The sequence below is a fragment of the Pelophylax lessonae genome (assembly GCF_965119305.1).
Source record: "Pelophylax lessonae genome assembly, chromosome: 3".
Taxonomy (NCBI): domain Eukaryota; kingdom Metazoa; phylum Chordata; class Amphibia; order Anura; family Ranidae; genus Pelophylax; species Pelophylax lessonae.
This window is the reverse complement of record NC_138770.1, coordinates 56734801-56753177: the sequence shown is the minus strand read 5'-3', so window position 1 is coordinate 56753177 and position 18377 is coordinate 56734801. Positions and strand designations below refer to the sequence as shown.

The 18377-nt window shown below is 39.7% G+C and overlaps 1 protein-coding gene across 5 annotated transcripts in view; it reads left to right on the top strand.

The window, feature by feature from the left end:
- Window positions 1-18377, top strand: part of NCOA1 (nuclear receptor coactivator 1) — a 755746-nt gene that overhangs the window by 666036 nt on the left and 71333 nt on the right. For all 5 annotated transcript variants that reach the window (XM_082251137.1, XM_082251140.1, XM_082251139.1 and 2 more), the window contains one exon: window positions 2229-3582. In XM_082251137.1, the coding sequence (XP_082107263.1) occupies window positions 2229-3582 (1354 nt within the window). The remainder of the gene's footprint in view (window positions 1-2228; window positions 3583-18377) is intronic.

The window sequence follows — 18377 nt, the reverse complement described above, 5'->3', positions numbered from 1 at the left end:
TAGAGTGTTCCTTTATTATCACTCATAAGAAGTAAACCTCTGTATACTGATTGCATTTCATTTGATCATCCTCTAGTTGTGTTAAATTAGTACGCGGGGCGCGGGAAGGGCGTGGCGGCATTTTATTACTTATATACCTTAACTATAGTATATATTTTATATGAGGCCCGAGAAAATTTCTCTACACTCAATGTGGCCCAGAGAAGCCAAAAGGTTGGACACCCATGTGTTAGAGTGTTGGGCAGTGGTTGTACCAACAGTGTTCTACAAAACTCTGTACCGATGTTAGATGGAGGAGCTATGACCCCCCCTGTAGCATTTTGTCTCACCATCCGTGGACATCATAGGGTGGGGTATGCAAAAAAGCCAATCATAGGCTCCTTTCTAATGCCATTATTAATCTTTTCAATCAGGCCATTAATGATGGACCTCACAACCCCTGCAAACCCATTTCTACAATATCTCCTGTTTCATAACAAGTCCCTTCCTAAAGCCTTGGAAGGCTTAGAGCATATAAAAATGAAGCCTAAAGAGAACGATATTAGTATTTATTGGGGATAGCAATTCTTAAAATGCATTGGCTGCCTCATATCAAAAATTTCTTTAGTTCTTGGCAGTCACTGCAGAGAGTAATGCCTCGTACACACGCATCGATAGTTGGCCGTGAATTTTCGGCCAACGTCCGATCGGCCGATTGTCGGCTTGTTAGTATGATGCTTCCGACAACCGACTCCGACTTTTCGGCCGAACAAAATCTGGTGTGCATGCTATAAAATTTTCTTTGGCCGTCAACAGAACGGCCGATTTCTCGTCAGTCAGTACAGATTTCGGCAGACAAAAATTTGATGAGCAAGACTGGGCATGCTCAGAGAAGAAAAAACACACGGAAAGTAAACCAGAACATGACATCACTTCTGAAGTTGGTTTTTGTTGGCCAATAAAATTTGTGTGCAGTCTAGGCACATTTCAACCCACACAACAACACTGGACAAAAGACGGCCAATCGGTCGGCCGATAATCGTTGCGTGTGTACGAGGCTTAAATTGTGAGACGGGGACTAAACCTCCCCAGATCCACTGACTTTGCGTGGCCATTTCTAATTCTACCTGTGGGAGTTTAATGACTGAAACGTGTCCCTCTTCTCGAAAAAATTCCTTGACCAAGAGACACCAAGAGTTTGCATCAGCTACTTCAAGAGGGAAGCCTTTTCGGATATAGGTACTGTACTCTGTCTATAGACCATAGCAAGAATGGTCTATAGACAGAAGCATTGGAAGCAATAGCCAGCTTTACATGCTACTTAGTTTCTCTCTTCCCCCCTCAAACCCCGCTTCCCTTTTCCCTCTTTTCCCCCTCCTGACCTTCTCTTTTTTTCCTTGCCGTTCTTTGATTGCTTTCCTTAATCCTTATGCTCTTTTTCCTCTCTCTACCCCCTCTCCTTGCTTCTGTTCATACCTGCTCTACATGACCGATATCTAAAAGGTAACAACAGTAGATTCAACTGTTTAATGGGGAAAAAGTAGTAAAACAGTTGATGGGATTTTTAAAGTGCCAAACCAACAACTCTAATAAATATATCATATTACATTCATTTTTTAAAATCACAAATCAAGTGCCACCATATTTGAGTGAGAAAACATCACCAGCACACCATGGATTTCCAGAATGGGTCCAAAGCTTTATTCAGCGATCACATTGTTACAGCAGAAGCAACCTTTCGGAGCATCACAGGACCCCTTAGTTGGGCATGTGACCAAACCAACCACCATGTTTGAGTGTACATTGGAGAGGGAACCCTGTGATGGCATCAGTGCCTCTCCTCCAGCCTATAGAGGCTGACTGACAGTATAATATCTACCTACATCATGCTTACTGTTAGCGTTTCGCAAAGTCAATCTACTCCCAGTGTCACCTGACATCAAGTACCCAATTAGAGTCTACTGCAGCCATCCCTGTTCCTAAGCTGCAAATTGTTTGTAACAAAAAACAGGATAAGATGAGGTGATATGATTTTAACTTTTTTTATTTTTATGTTACGTTAAATGGGTTTTCTGAACTGAACTACAGTATGTTTTTATTCTGGTGCCTTGCACGTGCTATGGGTTTCTTTACAGAACTATGCCTATCTTACTGACTTGACTTCCCCTTTTATTTTAGACATACTGTATTGTATAATATGGAGTATTTATTAAAAGAATAACCATAGAAAACTCTGTTTTTGTCGCTAGGGATCAAAACTCTCTTTGCCCCCAAGACAACACTAACTCAGGAATGTCACTACCGCGACTCAGTCCCTCGATCAACTCTACCATCTCGCCAGCGCCAGGGATGCCCTTCGCTTCTACCAACTCTCCATCCAGTGGCAGCATGCTGACCTCCAGCGTAAACCAACAGCATGTCACCGGCTTCCATAACATCAGCAGTTCCAACACCAGCCAAGCTAACTATGGATGTTCTCCTGGAAGTCAGCTTGGAACCAATGTGGCCTTAAATATGGGGCAGGCCGGACCCCAGAATAGTAACAACCTAAACCTCAACAGTTCCCCCATGAGCAGTCCTGGGATGAGTCCTTCCCAGTTCATGTCTCCAAGGCCGCGGGGTAGTCCAGGTCTGGTGTCCCGGCCTAGAGTTTCAGGTAATCCCTTTTCTCCACCCATGCCTACCATGCACTCCCCTGTTGGCTTGTCGAGCGGTGGTTGTAACAACAATAACAACAGATCTTTTTCCAATGTTCCCCAAAACTCCATGCCAATGTTGAATGAAGGACCTATGACCCCTGTAGGATATTCCTCACCTTCCCCAGGCATGACAAGTGGGATATGCAACAACAATAACAGTCCTAGGCTCTTTTCTAATAACCCAATGAACCCCTCTGTTCAGGCCATTAACGATGGACCTAGCAACCCCTCCAATCCCTTTTCTACAACATCCCCTGTTCTGCGGCAACCCCCTTCACAGAGTTCCCCTGGAAGGCTCAGTATGCAGCCCATAAAAATGGAGCCTAAGGAGAACAGCGACAGCCGGGTTGGGGACAGTGAGGCTAAAAGTTCATTGGCTGCCTCAAGTCAAAAACTTGTTCAGCTCTTGGCAACCACTGCAGAAAGCAAGTTGCGAGACGGGGATCCAACCTACCGAGATCCACTGACTTGCCCTGTTGTTTCCAATTCAAGCTGTGGGAGTTCAGCGACTGGAACGTGTCCGTCCTCTCACAGTTCCTTGACCGAGAGACACAAGATTTTGCATCGGCTCCTTCAGGAGGGAAGCCCTTCGGATATAAGTACTTTGTCTATAGATCATGACAAGAAATGCTCTGGGTCCAGCAATAGCCAGACTCAGGGGAGCACGGGGGACATAAAGATGGAGCATTACAATGAAAAGAAAAAGGACTCCAAAGATCAGCTTCTTCGTAACCTACTGGACAAGGATGAGAAGGAGGTGAAACCGTCTCCTGCCCTAAGCCTGGATGATGTCAAAGTCAAGCTGGAAAAGACTGAGCAGATTGACCAGTGTGGCACTGCATCTGCACCTACCACAATGGCCAAGCAAGTTCAAGAAGACATAAAGCTGGAGACCCAAGATCAGGTAAGACTTGTCCTATTTTATTTTGTTATTCACTTGCTGCTTTTTGAGATGTTCCAATATTAGAGAATATGAAAGAAACTCTGATTTGTAAGTCCGAAAGCACAGATCGAGAGAAAGATATCTTTATCTTTTTCTGCAAGCTTGGAGTCTTTTGTGACCCCTAAGGAAGATTTGTTCATCATACTACTTGGATCTAGAGACGTAAAATTTGGATGTTTCAGTTAGGGGGATTTCAGTGCCTATCAACTGGCCTACGGGCCTGGGAACCCACACCTCCTATTTCTCCCCTTTTTTTTCCTTGTCGAGGGGGTTTGAAATTGGATTCAAGCAGTGTTGGGGTAGTTACTCAAAAAATGTAACTAGTTACTAGTTACTAGTTACTTCTGTAAATTGTAATGAGATTACTTTACTAGTTACTGCATTTGAAAAGTAACTTCACTACTTATTACTTTACTTTCCTCTTTCTTAATTGACCGTGTAGAAGAAGATACATGACACTCTTTCTGCATAGAGTTTATTGTATAAACACAGGCTTTGGAAAACATGAGAACAAAACCTGAAAAAACAGAATAAAACATAAAGTGCAACAAAAAGTCATAAACTTCATCCCTCTCTATTCTTCGAAATAACGATTGTATCGCACGGCTTGGGTAACGCAGGAAAGCGCGTTCCTACAGCCTAGTAAAGTAGTGTAGTTACCTCCTATAGCCTAGTAAAGTAGTGTAGTTACCTCCTATAGCCTAGTAAAGTAGAGTAGTTACCAATATTAGTATTGTAACTAGTTACTTTACTTAGTTACCAAAAAAAGTAATGTAGTTACTGTAATCAGTTACTTTGTAACTAGTTACCCCCAACACTGGATTCAAGTCACAGTTATCCATCTCTCCCCTTCTGGGGTTATGAGAAAAATTCTCTTTTTCCTGGGTACTATCATAATTACTTTGTACTGCTCACAGAACTATCCCTGAAGAAGGAGCCTAATGTCTCTGAAGTGCTTCGGATGTTCTATGTGATTCTGACTATGCTTTAATATGTATAAATAAGTATACGTATATTGTACCCTTGCATATTTCTACTATGTAAATGCTTATGTGAATAAGTCTTTAACTGCTATTTTATGTGATTCCAAAAAATGTTTTACTATTTTTAGGCCTATATACTTTTTGAGCCATTAAAGTCCCAGTATATGGCGGATCATCTTTGCTAAATATATATATTTTTTCTATATCTTCTAAGTTCAAGTCGAACAGTACTCCAGGCTCAGCATTCTTTTGGGCTTTATTATGTGTTTAGCCCCCAAGAGGTCCAATAAAGAGCAGGAAGGTGCTCCAGGGTGAAAAGCTGCCAATTAGAAGACTGGAGCATGGAGTGGAAATAGCATATTATTTTGAACTTCCATCCCTACCACATCATCTTCTCTGCCAGGAGATCTTCTTAAATTGTATCCAATCCCATGAAACCTAAATTGTATCTAAACCCAAGCTAAAGCCTCGTACACACGCAACGAATTTCCGCCGACCGGTCGTCCATCTTTTGTCCAGAGCGGTGTTTTGTTGGTTGGAATGTGCCTAGACTGCACACGAATTTTTCCGCACGACAAAATTCTACTTCAGAAGTGATGTCATGTGTTGGATTGCTTTCTTTGTGTTCTTTCATCTCTGAGCATGCCCAGTCTTGCTCATAAGATTTTTCCCTGTCGAAATCAGTACTGACTGCACGAAAATCGGACATGTTTTGACAGAGGACAAAAATTTATTGCCTGCACACCAGATTTTTTTCGGCCGAAAATCAGAGTCGGTTGTCGGAAGCATCATACTAACATGCCGAAAATCGGCGGATCGGTCGTCGGACGAAAATTCCCGGCCGAATTTCGACGCGTGTGTACGAGGCTTTAGTAGTCATTTGAGGTTGCTGCATTAGAATTCTTTGGTTCAGGCTTTTTATCCCTTATTTTTGGCTCGGTGATCCTGAAGGTTGCACACTTCCTATCCTAGGGTAACAGCACCCACCGCACTGAAACTTTGGGGGAGCACTGTTGTCACCTTAGGCTTTTTTGTGGACTTCTTTGCAATGCAGTGTTGTCATCCTAGGGCAGGACTACAGAACACTCTCTCTTTTCATCGCCATAACATAGGGAGAACAGTGATAACTGATAAAAGGCAACACAAGCAGAGAGGTCAGGAAGTTACGAGTTTAAAACATTTCTGGCAGGATCAGCAGGCATTTGTTTGCACTTTTCGAACAGATTTAAAAGAACACATTTCACTGAATAGTTAACAGGTCAAAAGAAAACAAATTAGAGAAGCTCATTGTTGGGGTTTAATGCACTTCAGCTATTTTGCTATCTTGTGTTTTCAATACCAAGGGACATCTAAGGACAACCTTTCTCCACGTTTTTACCACAGAGGAACCCTTAAAAAAATGTCAGGTCCCAATGCTTAAACTAATTAATCTGGGATGAGTGGGAAAAATGCTTCTCAAAATGCTTCTCACATTGGTGATCAGTGAGAAGAATGTTCCTTATACTGGTGGTCAGTGGGAAGAATGTCCCTTATATTGGTGATCAGTGGGAAGAATGTCCCTTACATTGGTGGTCAGTGGGAAGAATGTCCCTTACATTGGTGATCAGTGGGAAGAATGCTCCTTACATTGGTGATCAGTAGGAAGAATGATCCTTACATTGGTGGTCAGTGAGAAGAATGTTCCTTATACTGGTGGTCAGTGGGAAGAATGTCCCTTATATTGGTGATCAGTGGGAAGAATGTTCCTTACATTGATGGTCAGTGGGAAGAATGTCCCTTCAATTGGTGATCAGTGGGAAGAATGTCCCTTACATTGGTGGTCAGTGGGAAGAATGTTCCTTACATTGGCGATCAGTGGGAAGAATGTCCCTTACATTGGCGATCAGTGGGAAGAATGTCCCTTGCATTGGTGATCAGTGGGAAGAATGCTCCTTACATTGGTGATCAGTGGGAAGAATGTTCCCTTATATTGGTGATCAGTGGGAAGAATGCTCCTTACATTGATGGTCAGTGGGAAGAATGTTCCCTTATATTGGTGGTCAGTGGGAAGAATGCTCCTTACATTGATGGTCAGTGTGAAGAATGTCCCTTACATTGGTGAATAGTGGGAAGAATGCTCCTTACATTGATGGTCAGTGGAAAGAATGTTCCCTTATATTGGTGGTCAGTGGGAAGAATGCTCCTTATATTGGTAATCAGTGGGAAGAATGTACCTTATATTGGTAATCATTGGGAAGAATGTCCCTTACGTTGGTGGTCAGTGGGAAGAATGTCCCTTACATTGGTGATCAGTGGGAAGAATGCTCCTTACATTGGTGATCAGTGGGAAGAATGCTCCTTACATTGGTGGTCAGTGGGAAGAATGTTCCCTTATATTGGTGATTAGTGGGAAGAATGCTCCTTACATTGATGGTCAGTGGAAAGAATGTTCCCTTATATTGGTGGTCAGTGGGAAGAATGCTCCTTATATTGGTAATCAGTGGGAAGAATGTCCCTTACGTTGGTGGTCAGTGGGAAGAATGTTCCTTACATTGGTGGTCAGTGGGAAGAATGCCCCTAACATTGGTGGTCAGTGGGAAGAATGCCCCTTACATTGGTGGTCAGTGGGAAGAATGCCCCTTACATTGGTGATCAGTGGGAAGAATGTGCCTTTTATTGGTGATCAGTGGAAAGAATGTTCCCTTATATTGGTAATCAGTGGGAAGAATGTTCCTTACATTGGTGGTCAGTGGGAAGAATGCCCCTTACATTGGTGGTCAGTGGTTGTCATAAAACCCCAATTACAGGAAGCTAAAAAGAGCAATGGTGCCATGCCACTGGCTCTGCCAAGTGCTGTTGATCTCAAAACTGTACCAGCACTATCAAATGTAAGGTCAATCAGGTATAGCTTATGGAACCCCTAGCAACATCTTGAGGAATCATAGATAAGAATAACTGCCTTACAGTATTCTGTTTCCATTAATGGTAATGTAGGACACATTTACATTAAATTGTGAAGTGTTTGAGACTTCCATGACCTCTAAACCAATGACTTATCCCACTGACATTAAAAAGTTTTAAATCAACAGCACCCTAAGCTACTGTAAGTTTCATCTTCTTCCCATAGGACCTTAAAAGTTCTGCTTTTGTTGTATTCTGGTATCTCCGTCATGTAAGACGTAAGACTTTGATATGGGCCAGCAAGAGCTGGTGATGGGTATGGTAGATTTTTTTTTTTTATAAATACCGATCAACCTCTTTAATGCTAAACTCAGTTGAGTTTTATCTCACTTCCTGTTGGGTCTACAGGACAGGAAGTAAAGGAAAATTCCCCTTGTGGGACAAAAACAAAAAACAAAACAGTGAAATTAACTGATCCCTACTGTGTCCAAAATGGGAAAAAAAAGTTTTGGCGTTAAATATGTAATGATTAAGATGCCAAGGTGTGACTGTCTAAATCTACAAGACCATGATGAGCTGAGCTCATTATAAATAGCCAAGCCGGTGCCCTTTTATCGTGTTTTCTCTTCCTGGTGAAGGGAGCGAGAGTCATCATCCAGATATTGAGTTACTCAGTGCACTCAGCCTCTCGCAAGAATTTCTCGCGTTCCATTGTCTCTGCTTCAGCCAGCTGGACGAGGAATGAACTGTATGGCTGTCCCAAAGCTGGAAACCAGATCTTCTGTATGACACATCGGGACACTCTCCTTCCACTCCACCAGTTCTTCTACTGGGGTTCTAGCCAGGGATCAGTCAGCCGCTGCAGGCCCGTTGTCCGCTACATGATGACAGGCGATGGCGGCGAGGATGAGATTGCATTGTGTTTGTTTTCTCAAAATATTCCCCATAAAATCTATTTATTTATTTTTTTTAATTGTGATTGTGGGAGGCAAATAGATATTGTAATCTATCTAGTGCAGGTATCTATCTATCTATCTATCTATCTATCTATCTATCTATCTATCTATCTATCTATCTATCTATCTATCTATCTATCTATCTATCTATCTATCTATCTATCTATCTATCTATCTATCTATCTATCTATCTATCTATCCCAGTGTCCCCTGCCATGGTTTCATCCTCCACTAAGTCCTCTAGTGATGTTGGAGATCAGAAAAAGGAATCATGGCACCAGGGCCGGTGCTTCCACTAGGCAAACTAGGTGGCCGCCTAGGGCGCACTGCCACCTAGGGCGCAGCCATAGCCAGTGCCACATTCCTCTCCTGTCACCTCCTCATACCCTGTGGATGTCACCTCTAGAGAGGGCGGCACTTTCTATATGAAGGGGTGTGTACGGTTAAAGGGGGCAGTGTGTATAGAAAGGTGTGCGTAGGGTTGAAGGGGGGCAATGTGTATATGAAGGGCGTGTAGGGTTAAAGGGGGGCAGTGTGTGCAGGATGGGGGTGTAGCATTAAAGAAGGGCAGTGTGTACAAGAAGGGATGTGTAGCATTAAAGGAAGGTAGTGTGTATATGAAGGGGGGATGTAGGGTTAAAGGGGGGCAGTGTGTATATGAAGGGGGGTGTGGGTTAAAGGGGGGCAGTGTGTGCAGGAAGGGGGTGTAGCATTAAAGGAGGGCAGTGTGTGCAGGAAGAAGGGAGGGGCAGTGTGTACAAGAAGGGGTGTGTAGCGTTAAAAGAAGGTAGTGTGTATATGAAGGGGTGTGAAGAGGGTTAAAGGGGGAAGTGTGTATATGAAGGGGGTGTAGGGTTAAAGGGGGGCAGTGTGTGCAGCAAGGGGGTGTAGGATTAAAGGGGGGCAGTGTATACAGGAAGGGGAGTGTAGGGTTAAAAGGGGGGGTCATTATGTACAGGAAGGGGGCAATGTGTACAGTTTTTTTTAGGGGGGTGCAAGTATCTGGTCTTGCCTAGGGTGCCAAATAGTCTAGCACCGGCCCTGCATGGCACGCAGAGGGGTGATAGGCACCTGGCCCTACTAGAAGTTTTGAATGCTAAAGAGAAGAACAAGAACAGAGACACAAGCCACCAGGGAGGTGAGTATAATTCCTCTTCTATTCCCAGGATCTGCCTTTGGGAATGTTTTAGAAACTTGACCGGGTCACACTAAAAGTGTGTGCCTCGGCTACTTCTATTTTGGGGTGAGACAGATTCACCTAATAGTCGACCTCAAATGTTAACGTAGGCCTTCCTGGTTGCTCTTGTCATGATTGACAGATAAAGAATAAACAAGCCTGGATCGGCATCTTCTCCACGGAAGGTAACTGTTTAGTTCATTCTGTTACTCTTCTGCTAAAAATCCCAGCACCACCAGTATACTATAGCTCCAAGGTAGCAATGGAGTACCGGTCCACTTTAAGGAGGATGGATGGATTTGTTGAAGGAATCATGGAACGAACACTGTTTGCTGACCTGACTTGGTTTAGACATCAGACACATTATGCAAGGCAACCAAGCAACAAGCACCATGGTAATGAAAATCACTAAGACCAGCATGAATTCTGTAACGTGACTGCGGTGTTGCTGCTCTCGTTAGTCCCGAATCATTATCCAGAGGTTTCATCCATCAGTTCAAGCACGCACATGAATGCGGAATGGTACGTCTAATCGCTGGCTCCGTGACAAAAGACAGCGAAAATGATCTTTGAAAAAGCTTCCAAAGAAGAAATGCCGATTAGCTTTTATCATGGCTCATTCATCAGTCCGGCCATGTCATATGATGTAAACCCCTCATGTAAATTCATCCATGCTGACACTTTCCAACTTTCTCAATACCTTCTCCGGCTTTTGTCTCTGGGTAGAATAGGGGCTGCTTAACATGCCGTTGGCCAGGAGACCCAAAACGCTGATTATTAAAGCTCAAGCGGTGGAACCATGCATAGGTGTCCACTCAACAAATACAAGTCGTATTTCTTTTTTCATACTGTAGCTATGTGCAGATGCCCTCGTAGAGTCATTGGTAACGAGCCTCAAATATTGACCTCCAGATGACCAACAGCTGCAATGCGAATGCCCTAAGCACTCTTACATGGCAAGATGATCCATCTCAAGTGTAGCTCTTTACTCCGGGTGTACTGTACTAAAGATGAGCGCCAGACACTCTAGTAAGCTTAAAATATTAACAGGTTGATCGTAAAACTGTAGAATACAATATGGGGAGGAGAGTAAGGTATAGATCAGGATATCCCCATAATTCAACTGATCTCAAATATTAGGGTTGGCCTTGTTTCTTCTGAATCTCCTTTTAAAAAGATCGATCTGCACACAGCACCCTGGTTGAGGAAGGCTGACCTAGCCAATCAGCGGGGCTTGGGTGGGGTGGGGGTACTGGTGATGGCTGCTTGGGGCAATGTTAAATATCTGGGACCTTCCCTGTTCTTTCTTGGCTTTTGCCCTGTGGGGGTATAAGCATAAGAATGTCTTCTCTCCCCATGCTTTGGGCCTAGGGCAGTGGTCTCCACACTGCAGGTCAGGGGCTGGATGGGGCCCTTTGCTTGCCCTTGGGGCACTATTCTCCCACTGATACAAGACACTATTCTGCCAAGTGGCACCAACAATAGGGCACTATTCCTCCCAATGATACCAACGATGGGGCACTATTATTCCACTTTATACCAAATGTGGTGATTTTATGTCCCACTGATGCCTGAAAAATGTCCACTACCACTATCCACTGTCTGACCCCCCTAAGGGTCCGAGGACAATAAAGGCCCATACACACGAGTGGATATTCGGCCAGGAATTTTTGTCCGACGACCGATCTGCCGATTTTCGGCTTGTTAGTATGATGCTTCCGACAACCCGACTCCGACTTTTCGGCCGAAAAAATCCTGGTGTGCAGGCTATAAAATTTTTGTCGACCGTCAAAGCACGTCCGATTTTCGTCTCATTAGTACAGATTTCCGAGTTACTATAAGAAGACCTGTTTCTCCTCTCCGGCCCGGTGCCTAGGCAATGGGAGGATGCACGACTCTCCCCTCCTGGGAAGTATTCCAGAAGAAGTTGACTGCTGGAGACAAGAGTGTCTGTCCCCAACATATAGAGATGTGACTGGTTGAATCGGAAGTATACAAGTAAACCTTTCCTTATTGTCCTGGTTTGGAATATAAGGACTGAGATAGCATTGGAACCTCAATTGCCAAAGTGCCAGAGCTCTGCAAGAGTCCATCAAGCATAGCCTGTGTTAAGAAGGAACAATGAGAGACTTTAAAAAAGATCTATCATTATATTTTTTACTGTTCTGTCCTCTATGGGACAAGGTACACATAGTACTTTGTCCCTTGTTGCTAGGTTCTTCCTAACCCTAGTTATGTGGTCCGAACTGCATCTCCTCCCCGCCTGCTGCAGTGAATCTGACAACAGCTAGGAAGGAGATGGGTGCTTCATAGTGGCAAGAGGAATGCAGAAGCTGATATGTCCTCCCTCCTTCCCTCTGCATTCCTTTCTTTTCTTTTTTTTAAATCTCTTTTTATTATTTTTTTTACAACCATCAAATCATACAAAAATAGAATACAATCACAATATCAAAGTCCATATTCTATAATAGAATGCTGTTTTTCTTGGGAAAGTGCTCAAAGCCAGGACAATCTTCCGTTATGAAGCGTCCGTCTTCTTCCTAGCTGTTGTTAGGTCCACCACGGTAGGAGGAGAGGGGGTGCACCTCGGATATCATAGCTAGGAAACATGGGACTACTTGTACTTTGTCCTATAGGGGACGGAACAGTAAAAAAATATATAATGATAGATTTTCTTAAAAGTCTACTTTACATGGCACCAGTAGATGGTGATGCCTGCACAAAGATGGCAGCAGAATCTTCCTTACAGGGGTGTAGGCACCAATATAAATGACCAAAGTTCTAACCCTTCTCCATTCAAGTCACAGGGAAAAAAAATTTTGGCTGGTTTTCCGCTTTTTTTTTTCTTTTTTATCTCTTAATTCTGCGGTCTAGCTGATTTATCTTAGAAGAATGTAAAAGTTTACGGTTATGATTGAGTACACTGATTATATATATATATATATATATACACACACATTAATCACTCGATGTTTGTCTTTTTGTAATCCCCGCTCGCAATCCCAATTCAATATATATATGTATATATACAGTGCCTTGCGAAAGTATTCGGCCCCCTTGAACTTTGCGACCTTTTGCCACATTTCAGGCTTCAAACATAAAGATATAAAACTGTAATTTTTTGTGAAGAATCAACAACAAGTGGGACACAATCATGAAGTGGAACGAAATTTATTGGATATTTCAAACTTTTTTAACAAATAAAAAACTGAAAAATTGGGCGTGCAAAATTATTCAGCCCCCTTAAGTTAATACTTTGTAGCGCCACCTTTTGCTGCGATTACAGCTGTAAGTCGCTTGGGGTATGTCTCTATCAGTTTTGCACATCGAGAGATTGAAATTTTTGCCCATTCCTCCTTGCAAAACAGCTCAAGCTCAGTGAGGTTGGATCGAGAGCGTTTGTGAACAGCAGTTTTCAGTTCTTTCCACAGATTCTCGTTTGGATTCAGGTCTGGACTTTGACTTGGCCATTCTAACACCTGGATATGTTTATTTGCGACCCATTCCATTGTAGATTTTGCTTTATGTTTTGGATCATTGTCTTGTTGGAAGACAAATCTCCGTCCCAGTCTCAGGTCTTTTGCAGACTCCATCAGGTTTTCTTCCAGAATGGTCCTGTATTTGGCTCCATCCATCTTCCCATCAATTTTAATCATCTTCCCTGTCCCTGCTGAAGAAAAGCAGGCCCAAACCATGATGCTGCCACCACCATGTTTGACAGTGGGGATGGTGTGTTCAGGGTGATGAGCTGTGTTGCTTTTACGCCAAACATAACGTTTTGCATTGTTGCCAAAAAGTTTGATTTTGGTTTCATCTGACCAGAGCACCTTCTTCCACATGTTTGGTGTCTCCCAGGTGGCTTGTGGCAAACTTTAAATGACACTTTTTATGGATATCTTTAAGAAATGGCTTTCTTCTTGCCACTCTTCCATAAAGGGCAGATTTGTGCAGTATACGACTGATTGTTGTCCTATGGACAGAGTCTCCCACCTCAGCTGTAGATCTCTGCAGTTCATCCAGAGTGATCATGGGCCTCTTGGCTACATCTCTGATCAGTCTTCTCCTTGTATGAGCTGAAAGTTTAGAGGGACGGCCAGGTCTTCGTAGATTTGCAGTGGTCTGATACTCCTTCCATTTCAATATTATCGCTTGCACAGTGCTCCTTGGGATGTTTAAAGCTTGGGAAATCTTTTTGTATCCAAATCCGGCTTTAAACTTCTCCACAACAGTATCTCGGACCTTCCTGGTGTGTTCCTTGTTCTTCATGATGCTCTCTGCGCTTTAAACGGACCTCTGAGACTATCACAGTGCAGGTGCATTTATACGGAGACTTGATTACACACGGGTGGATTCTATTTATCATCATTAGTCATTTAGGTCAACATTGGATCATTCAGAGATCCTCACTGAACTTCTGGAGAGAGTTTGCTGCACTGAAAGTAAAGGGGCTGAATAATTTTGCACGTCCAATTTTTCAGTTTTTTATTTGTTAACAAAGTTTGAAATATCCAATAAATTTCGTTCCACTTCATGATTGTGTCCCACTTGTTGTTGATTCTTCACAAAAAATTACAGTTTTATATCTTTATTTTTGAAGCCTGAAATATAGCAAAAGGTCGCAAAGTTCAAGGGGGCCGAATACTTTCGCAAGGCACTGTGTGTATATATATATATATATATATATATATATATATATATATATATATATATACTTATTTTTTTTTTTTTTTTTAAAAGGGCTACCTGAGCTCAGACCACACCTAGATAAGACTAAACGGCCTAAATATAAATTGGGGAATTTCTTTATGGTTGCACAATGCTCATAATTTCACCTATACTGTGCATTGATCTGTCTGGTTGGTTGTCATCTTAATTTAGACCCCATTCACACCAAAAAAAATAAAAAAATTATTCTCTGTGGAGTTGGTTCACATCTCCACTCCAAGATGCCTGAAGCTCAAAAAAGTTCTGGAGCTTTTTCTGTAGCTCAAATTGGGCAGATTTGCACATTTTTGGTGCATTTTTTTTTTTATACCTTAGAAATTAATAGAAACGCAGGTTTTTGTGCGCTTTTGCACGTTTTGTCGTGTGTTTTTATGTGATTTTATGCTCAAAAGCAAAAATGTAACAAAAAATAAAATAGTAATAATATAGGAATAAACAAATGTTAAATAAATACACAAATAAGTAAAAATCATCATAAGTAAATAAAAAATAAAATATAGTAATGTGCAATAATAAATTAACCCCAACCTTAAAAAAAAAACTAAATAAATGAATAACAATAAATAAATAAACGAATAATGAAATAACAATAAATTTAAATAAATGAATAATAATAATAATAATACAAATAATAAATAAACAATAATAAACACCCAAACAAAAAAATATTATTATTATTAATATTATTAATAATACTATTATTATTATTATTATTATTGTTATTATTATTAATAATAATAATAACAATATAAATAACAATAATTTGTTATTATTAATAATAATAATTATTTAATTATTTTGTGTCAGAGTTAGGGTGTTTATTATTATTTTAGTATGTTTTTAAGGGTTAGGGGTTAATTATTTATTTATTATTGCATAGCATTTATTTATTATTTATGATTTTGTTTACTTATTTGTGTATTTATTTTACATGTATTTATTTTGTATTAATATTATTAGTAGTAGTATTAGTAGTAGTAATAGTAGTAGTAGTAGTAGTATTAAAACCCTAACCCTAACAAAACAATAAATAAAACTAATTAATAATAAGACAAATAAAAAATGAACCCCTAATCCTAACCCTAAGCTCAACCCCTAACCCTACTCTAACCTTAACTCTAACCCCTTACACTAACAAAAAATAATAAATTCATATTAATAATAAAAAGCTGATGGAAAAGCTCAAAGTTCTGAAAACCTAGCAACAAATAATGCAACAGATGATAGTTTTCTCTTTTGGCTAAATAAAAAAAAAAAAAAAAAAGCGCCATAGCTAAAAAGACACTGTATAAAACCGTGCAAAAACGCACCAAAATCACGCATAAAAACACCGGAATAATGCTCAAAGACACTCAGGTGTGAATGTGAATGAGTCTCTCTGCTTCTCTATGCAATGCAAGCAGATCATGGCTAGTGGGAGGGGCCCGGCCGAATCCCTTGCTGAGATTGTGATCCCTGACTTGTCATGAGCTCTATTTCAGGGCACCTGCACATACAAGGGAACATACAGAAAGCCAGGGTCTGGTTTGTTAAATATACCATTGGAAGTGTTTCTTTTTTTTTTTTTTTTTCTTTAATATTTGTTCAATAAATAAGTGCAAAAAAAAAACCTGTTGATCCTGCCAAAACTTCTAGTGAGCTTGGAAAAGAGGAGAGGGGGAGGTGTTCTGTAGTCCTAACACACTTCCTGTCCTAGGGTGACAACGCTGCTCCTTCATAGATAAAAATTGAATAGGTGACAATTGTTCCAGATATGCCTTGGTCACAATAATGGGGTGTCCCGGGTGGTGTCCTCGGTGTCACACTTATTTCAGTAACTCAGTAAGATGTTCATTATGGCATTTATGGGACCCAAGGGGGCGGTCCCTGTATAATTAGAGGCTGGGTTTGGGCAGGCTACTCCAATAACTGGGCAGAAACGGGACCAAACTGTTGGTAAATATGGTAAGTGTTGTCACCCTAGGGGCAGGAAGTGTGTTACTGGCATGATTACCAGGTGAAAATTAGGGAAAAAAAGAAAACGAATGCAGACACCATATCTAAGGACTAGTAAGCTGTGATATGTATGTCTATTCAAATTATCATTTATGGGATCAAACTGTTAAAAAATTTGTTGCAACATAAAGTATAAAAAAGTTAGCAGGTTTTTTTTTTTTTTTTTGGGGGGGGGGGGGGGGGCAGTGTATTTAGGGTAGTTAGTTTCGCTTAGTATTTTTAGTATTTTTTTTTTTTGTTTGTTCTTTAAAGTTTTCTAATTTTAGCTTATTCAATATTTTTTTCATTTATTTGTAACTGTGTTTTTTTCTTTTTTTTTTTTTTGTATGTATTTGAGCCTTGTTTTTTACTTTACTTTTTTTTTTTTTTTTTTTTTTATTCTTGGGAATATAGATCCCAAGAAAGGTCCATTACACAAATATGATTTTTTTTTTTTTTTTTTTACTAAATACTATTTTATTTTTTCAATTTAAAAATAATATTAGAACCTTGTAACCCTATACATTCAAATTTTTTATTTTTTTTCATTAATTTGTATCTAAGTTTTTTTTTTTTTTTTGTTTTTTTTTTTTTTGTATGTATTTGATCCCTGTTTTTTACTTTACATTTTTTATTTCCTTTTTTTTTTTTTTTTTTGGTTTATTGTTGGGAAAACTTTGAATATAGATCCCACGAAAGGTCTGTTGTACAAAAATGATTTTTTTTTTTTTTTTTAATAAAGATTAATTAAATTTTTTCATTAAACCTCATAACCCTAAAACCTACTCCTACACTGCACAACCAGCCAGTTTCTAAGCCCAGTGACATTACTGAATATTTTGTCTTAGATGACTTACAAGAGCTCATCATCAGTTAATTATATGTTCTTGTATAATACTTTCATATATACTAAGTATACTTTGCACTTGGGAGCAATTATTTACTAAACATATAACTCTTTAGAAAAACAAAAAGGATTGAATATAGCACCCAAATAAGGACCATTGTACGAAAAGATTTGTTTTTGTAAATCTTATTTTATTATTACAAAAATAATTGAATTATTGAAGGTAAAAATACAAAAGTTATTTTATTATTATTATTTCTATTTTATTATTTACAAAATATTAATATGAAAGGTAAATATAAAAAAGTTTTATTAGAAAATAGTATTATTCAATGTGTAAATATTTAAAAAAAAAAACGTTATTACAAAATATGAAGATAAAATTTAAAAAAATATGTCTACATATAACATATTTAAAATAAATATTTTTTTTATTAACAAAATATATTTTATTATAACAAATTATCAATATTCAAGTTAAATATTACAAAATGTCTTTTATTATTATTTATGAAATATTAATGTTCACCGTAAATAAAAAAAAAAATGTATTACAAATAAATAGTATTTCAGGTGTAAGTATTTTTTATTTAACCAATTCTGGACTGAAAGGATTTGCCCCCTTAATGACCAGACCATTTTTTGCGATTCGTCACTGCGTTATTTTAATGGACAATTGTGCGGTCGTGCAACGATGTATCTAAATAAAATTGATGTCCTTTTTTTCCCCACAAATAGAGCTTTCTTTTGGTGGTATTTGATCTCCTGTGTGATTTTTTTTTTTTTGCGCTATAAACAAAAAAAGAGCAATAATTCTGAAAAAAAAAATATAATATATATTTCACTTTCTGCTATATAACATTCCCCAAAAAAAAAAAATTTAGACTTTTAGGCCAGTTTGTATTCTGCTCCATATTTTTGGTAAACAAAATTCCAATAAGCGTATTTGATTGGTTTGCGCAAAAGGTATCTCGTCTACAAACTAGGGGAAATATTTATGTCCTTTTTATTTACTTTTTTTTTTTTACTTGTAATGGTGGCGATCTGCGATTTTTAGTGGGACTGCGACATTGCCGCGGACAGATCGGACCCCTAACTGACATTTTTGACACTTTTGGGGGGACCAGTGACATTACTACAGTATTCAGTGCTAAATAATATGCACTGCTACTGTACTAATGTCACTGGCATGGAAGGGGTTAACCCAGGGGTGA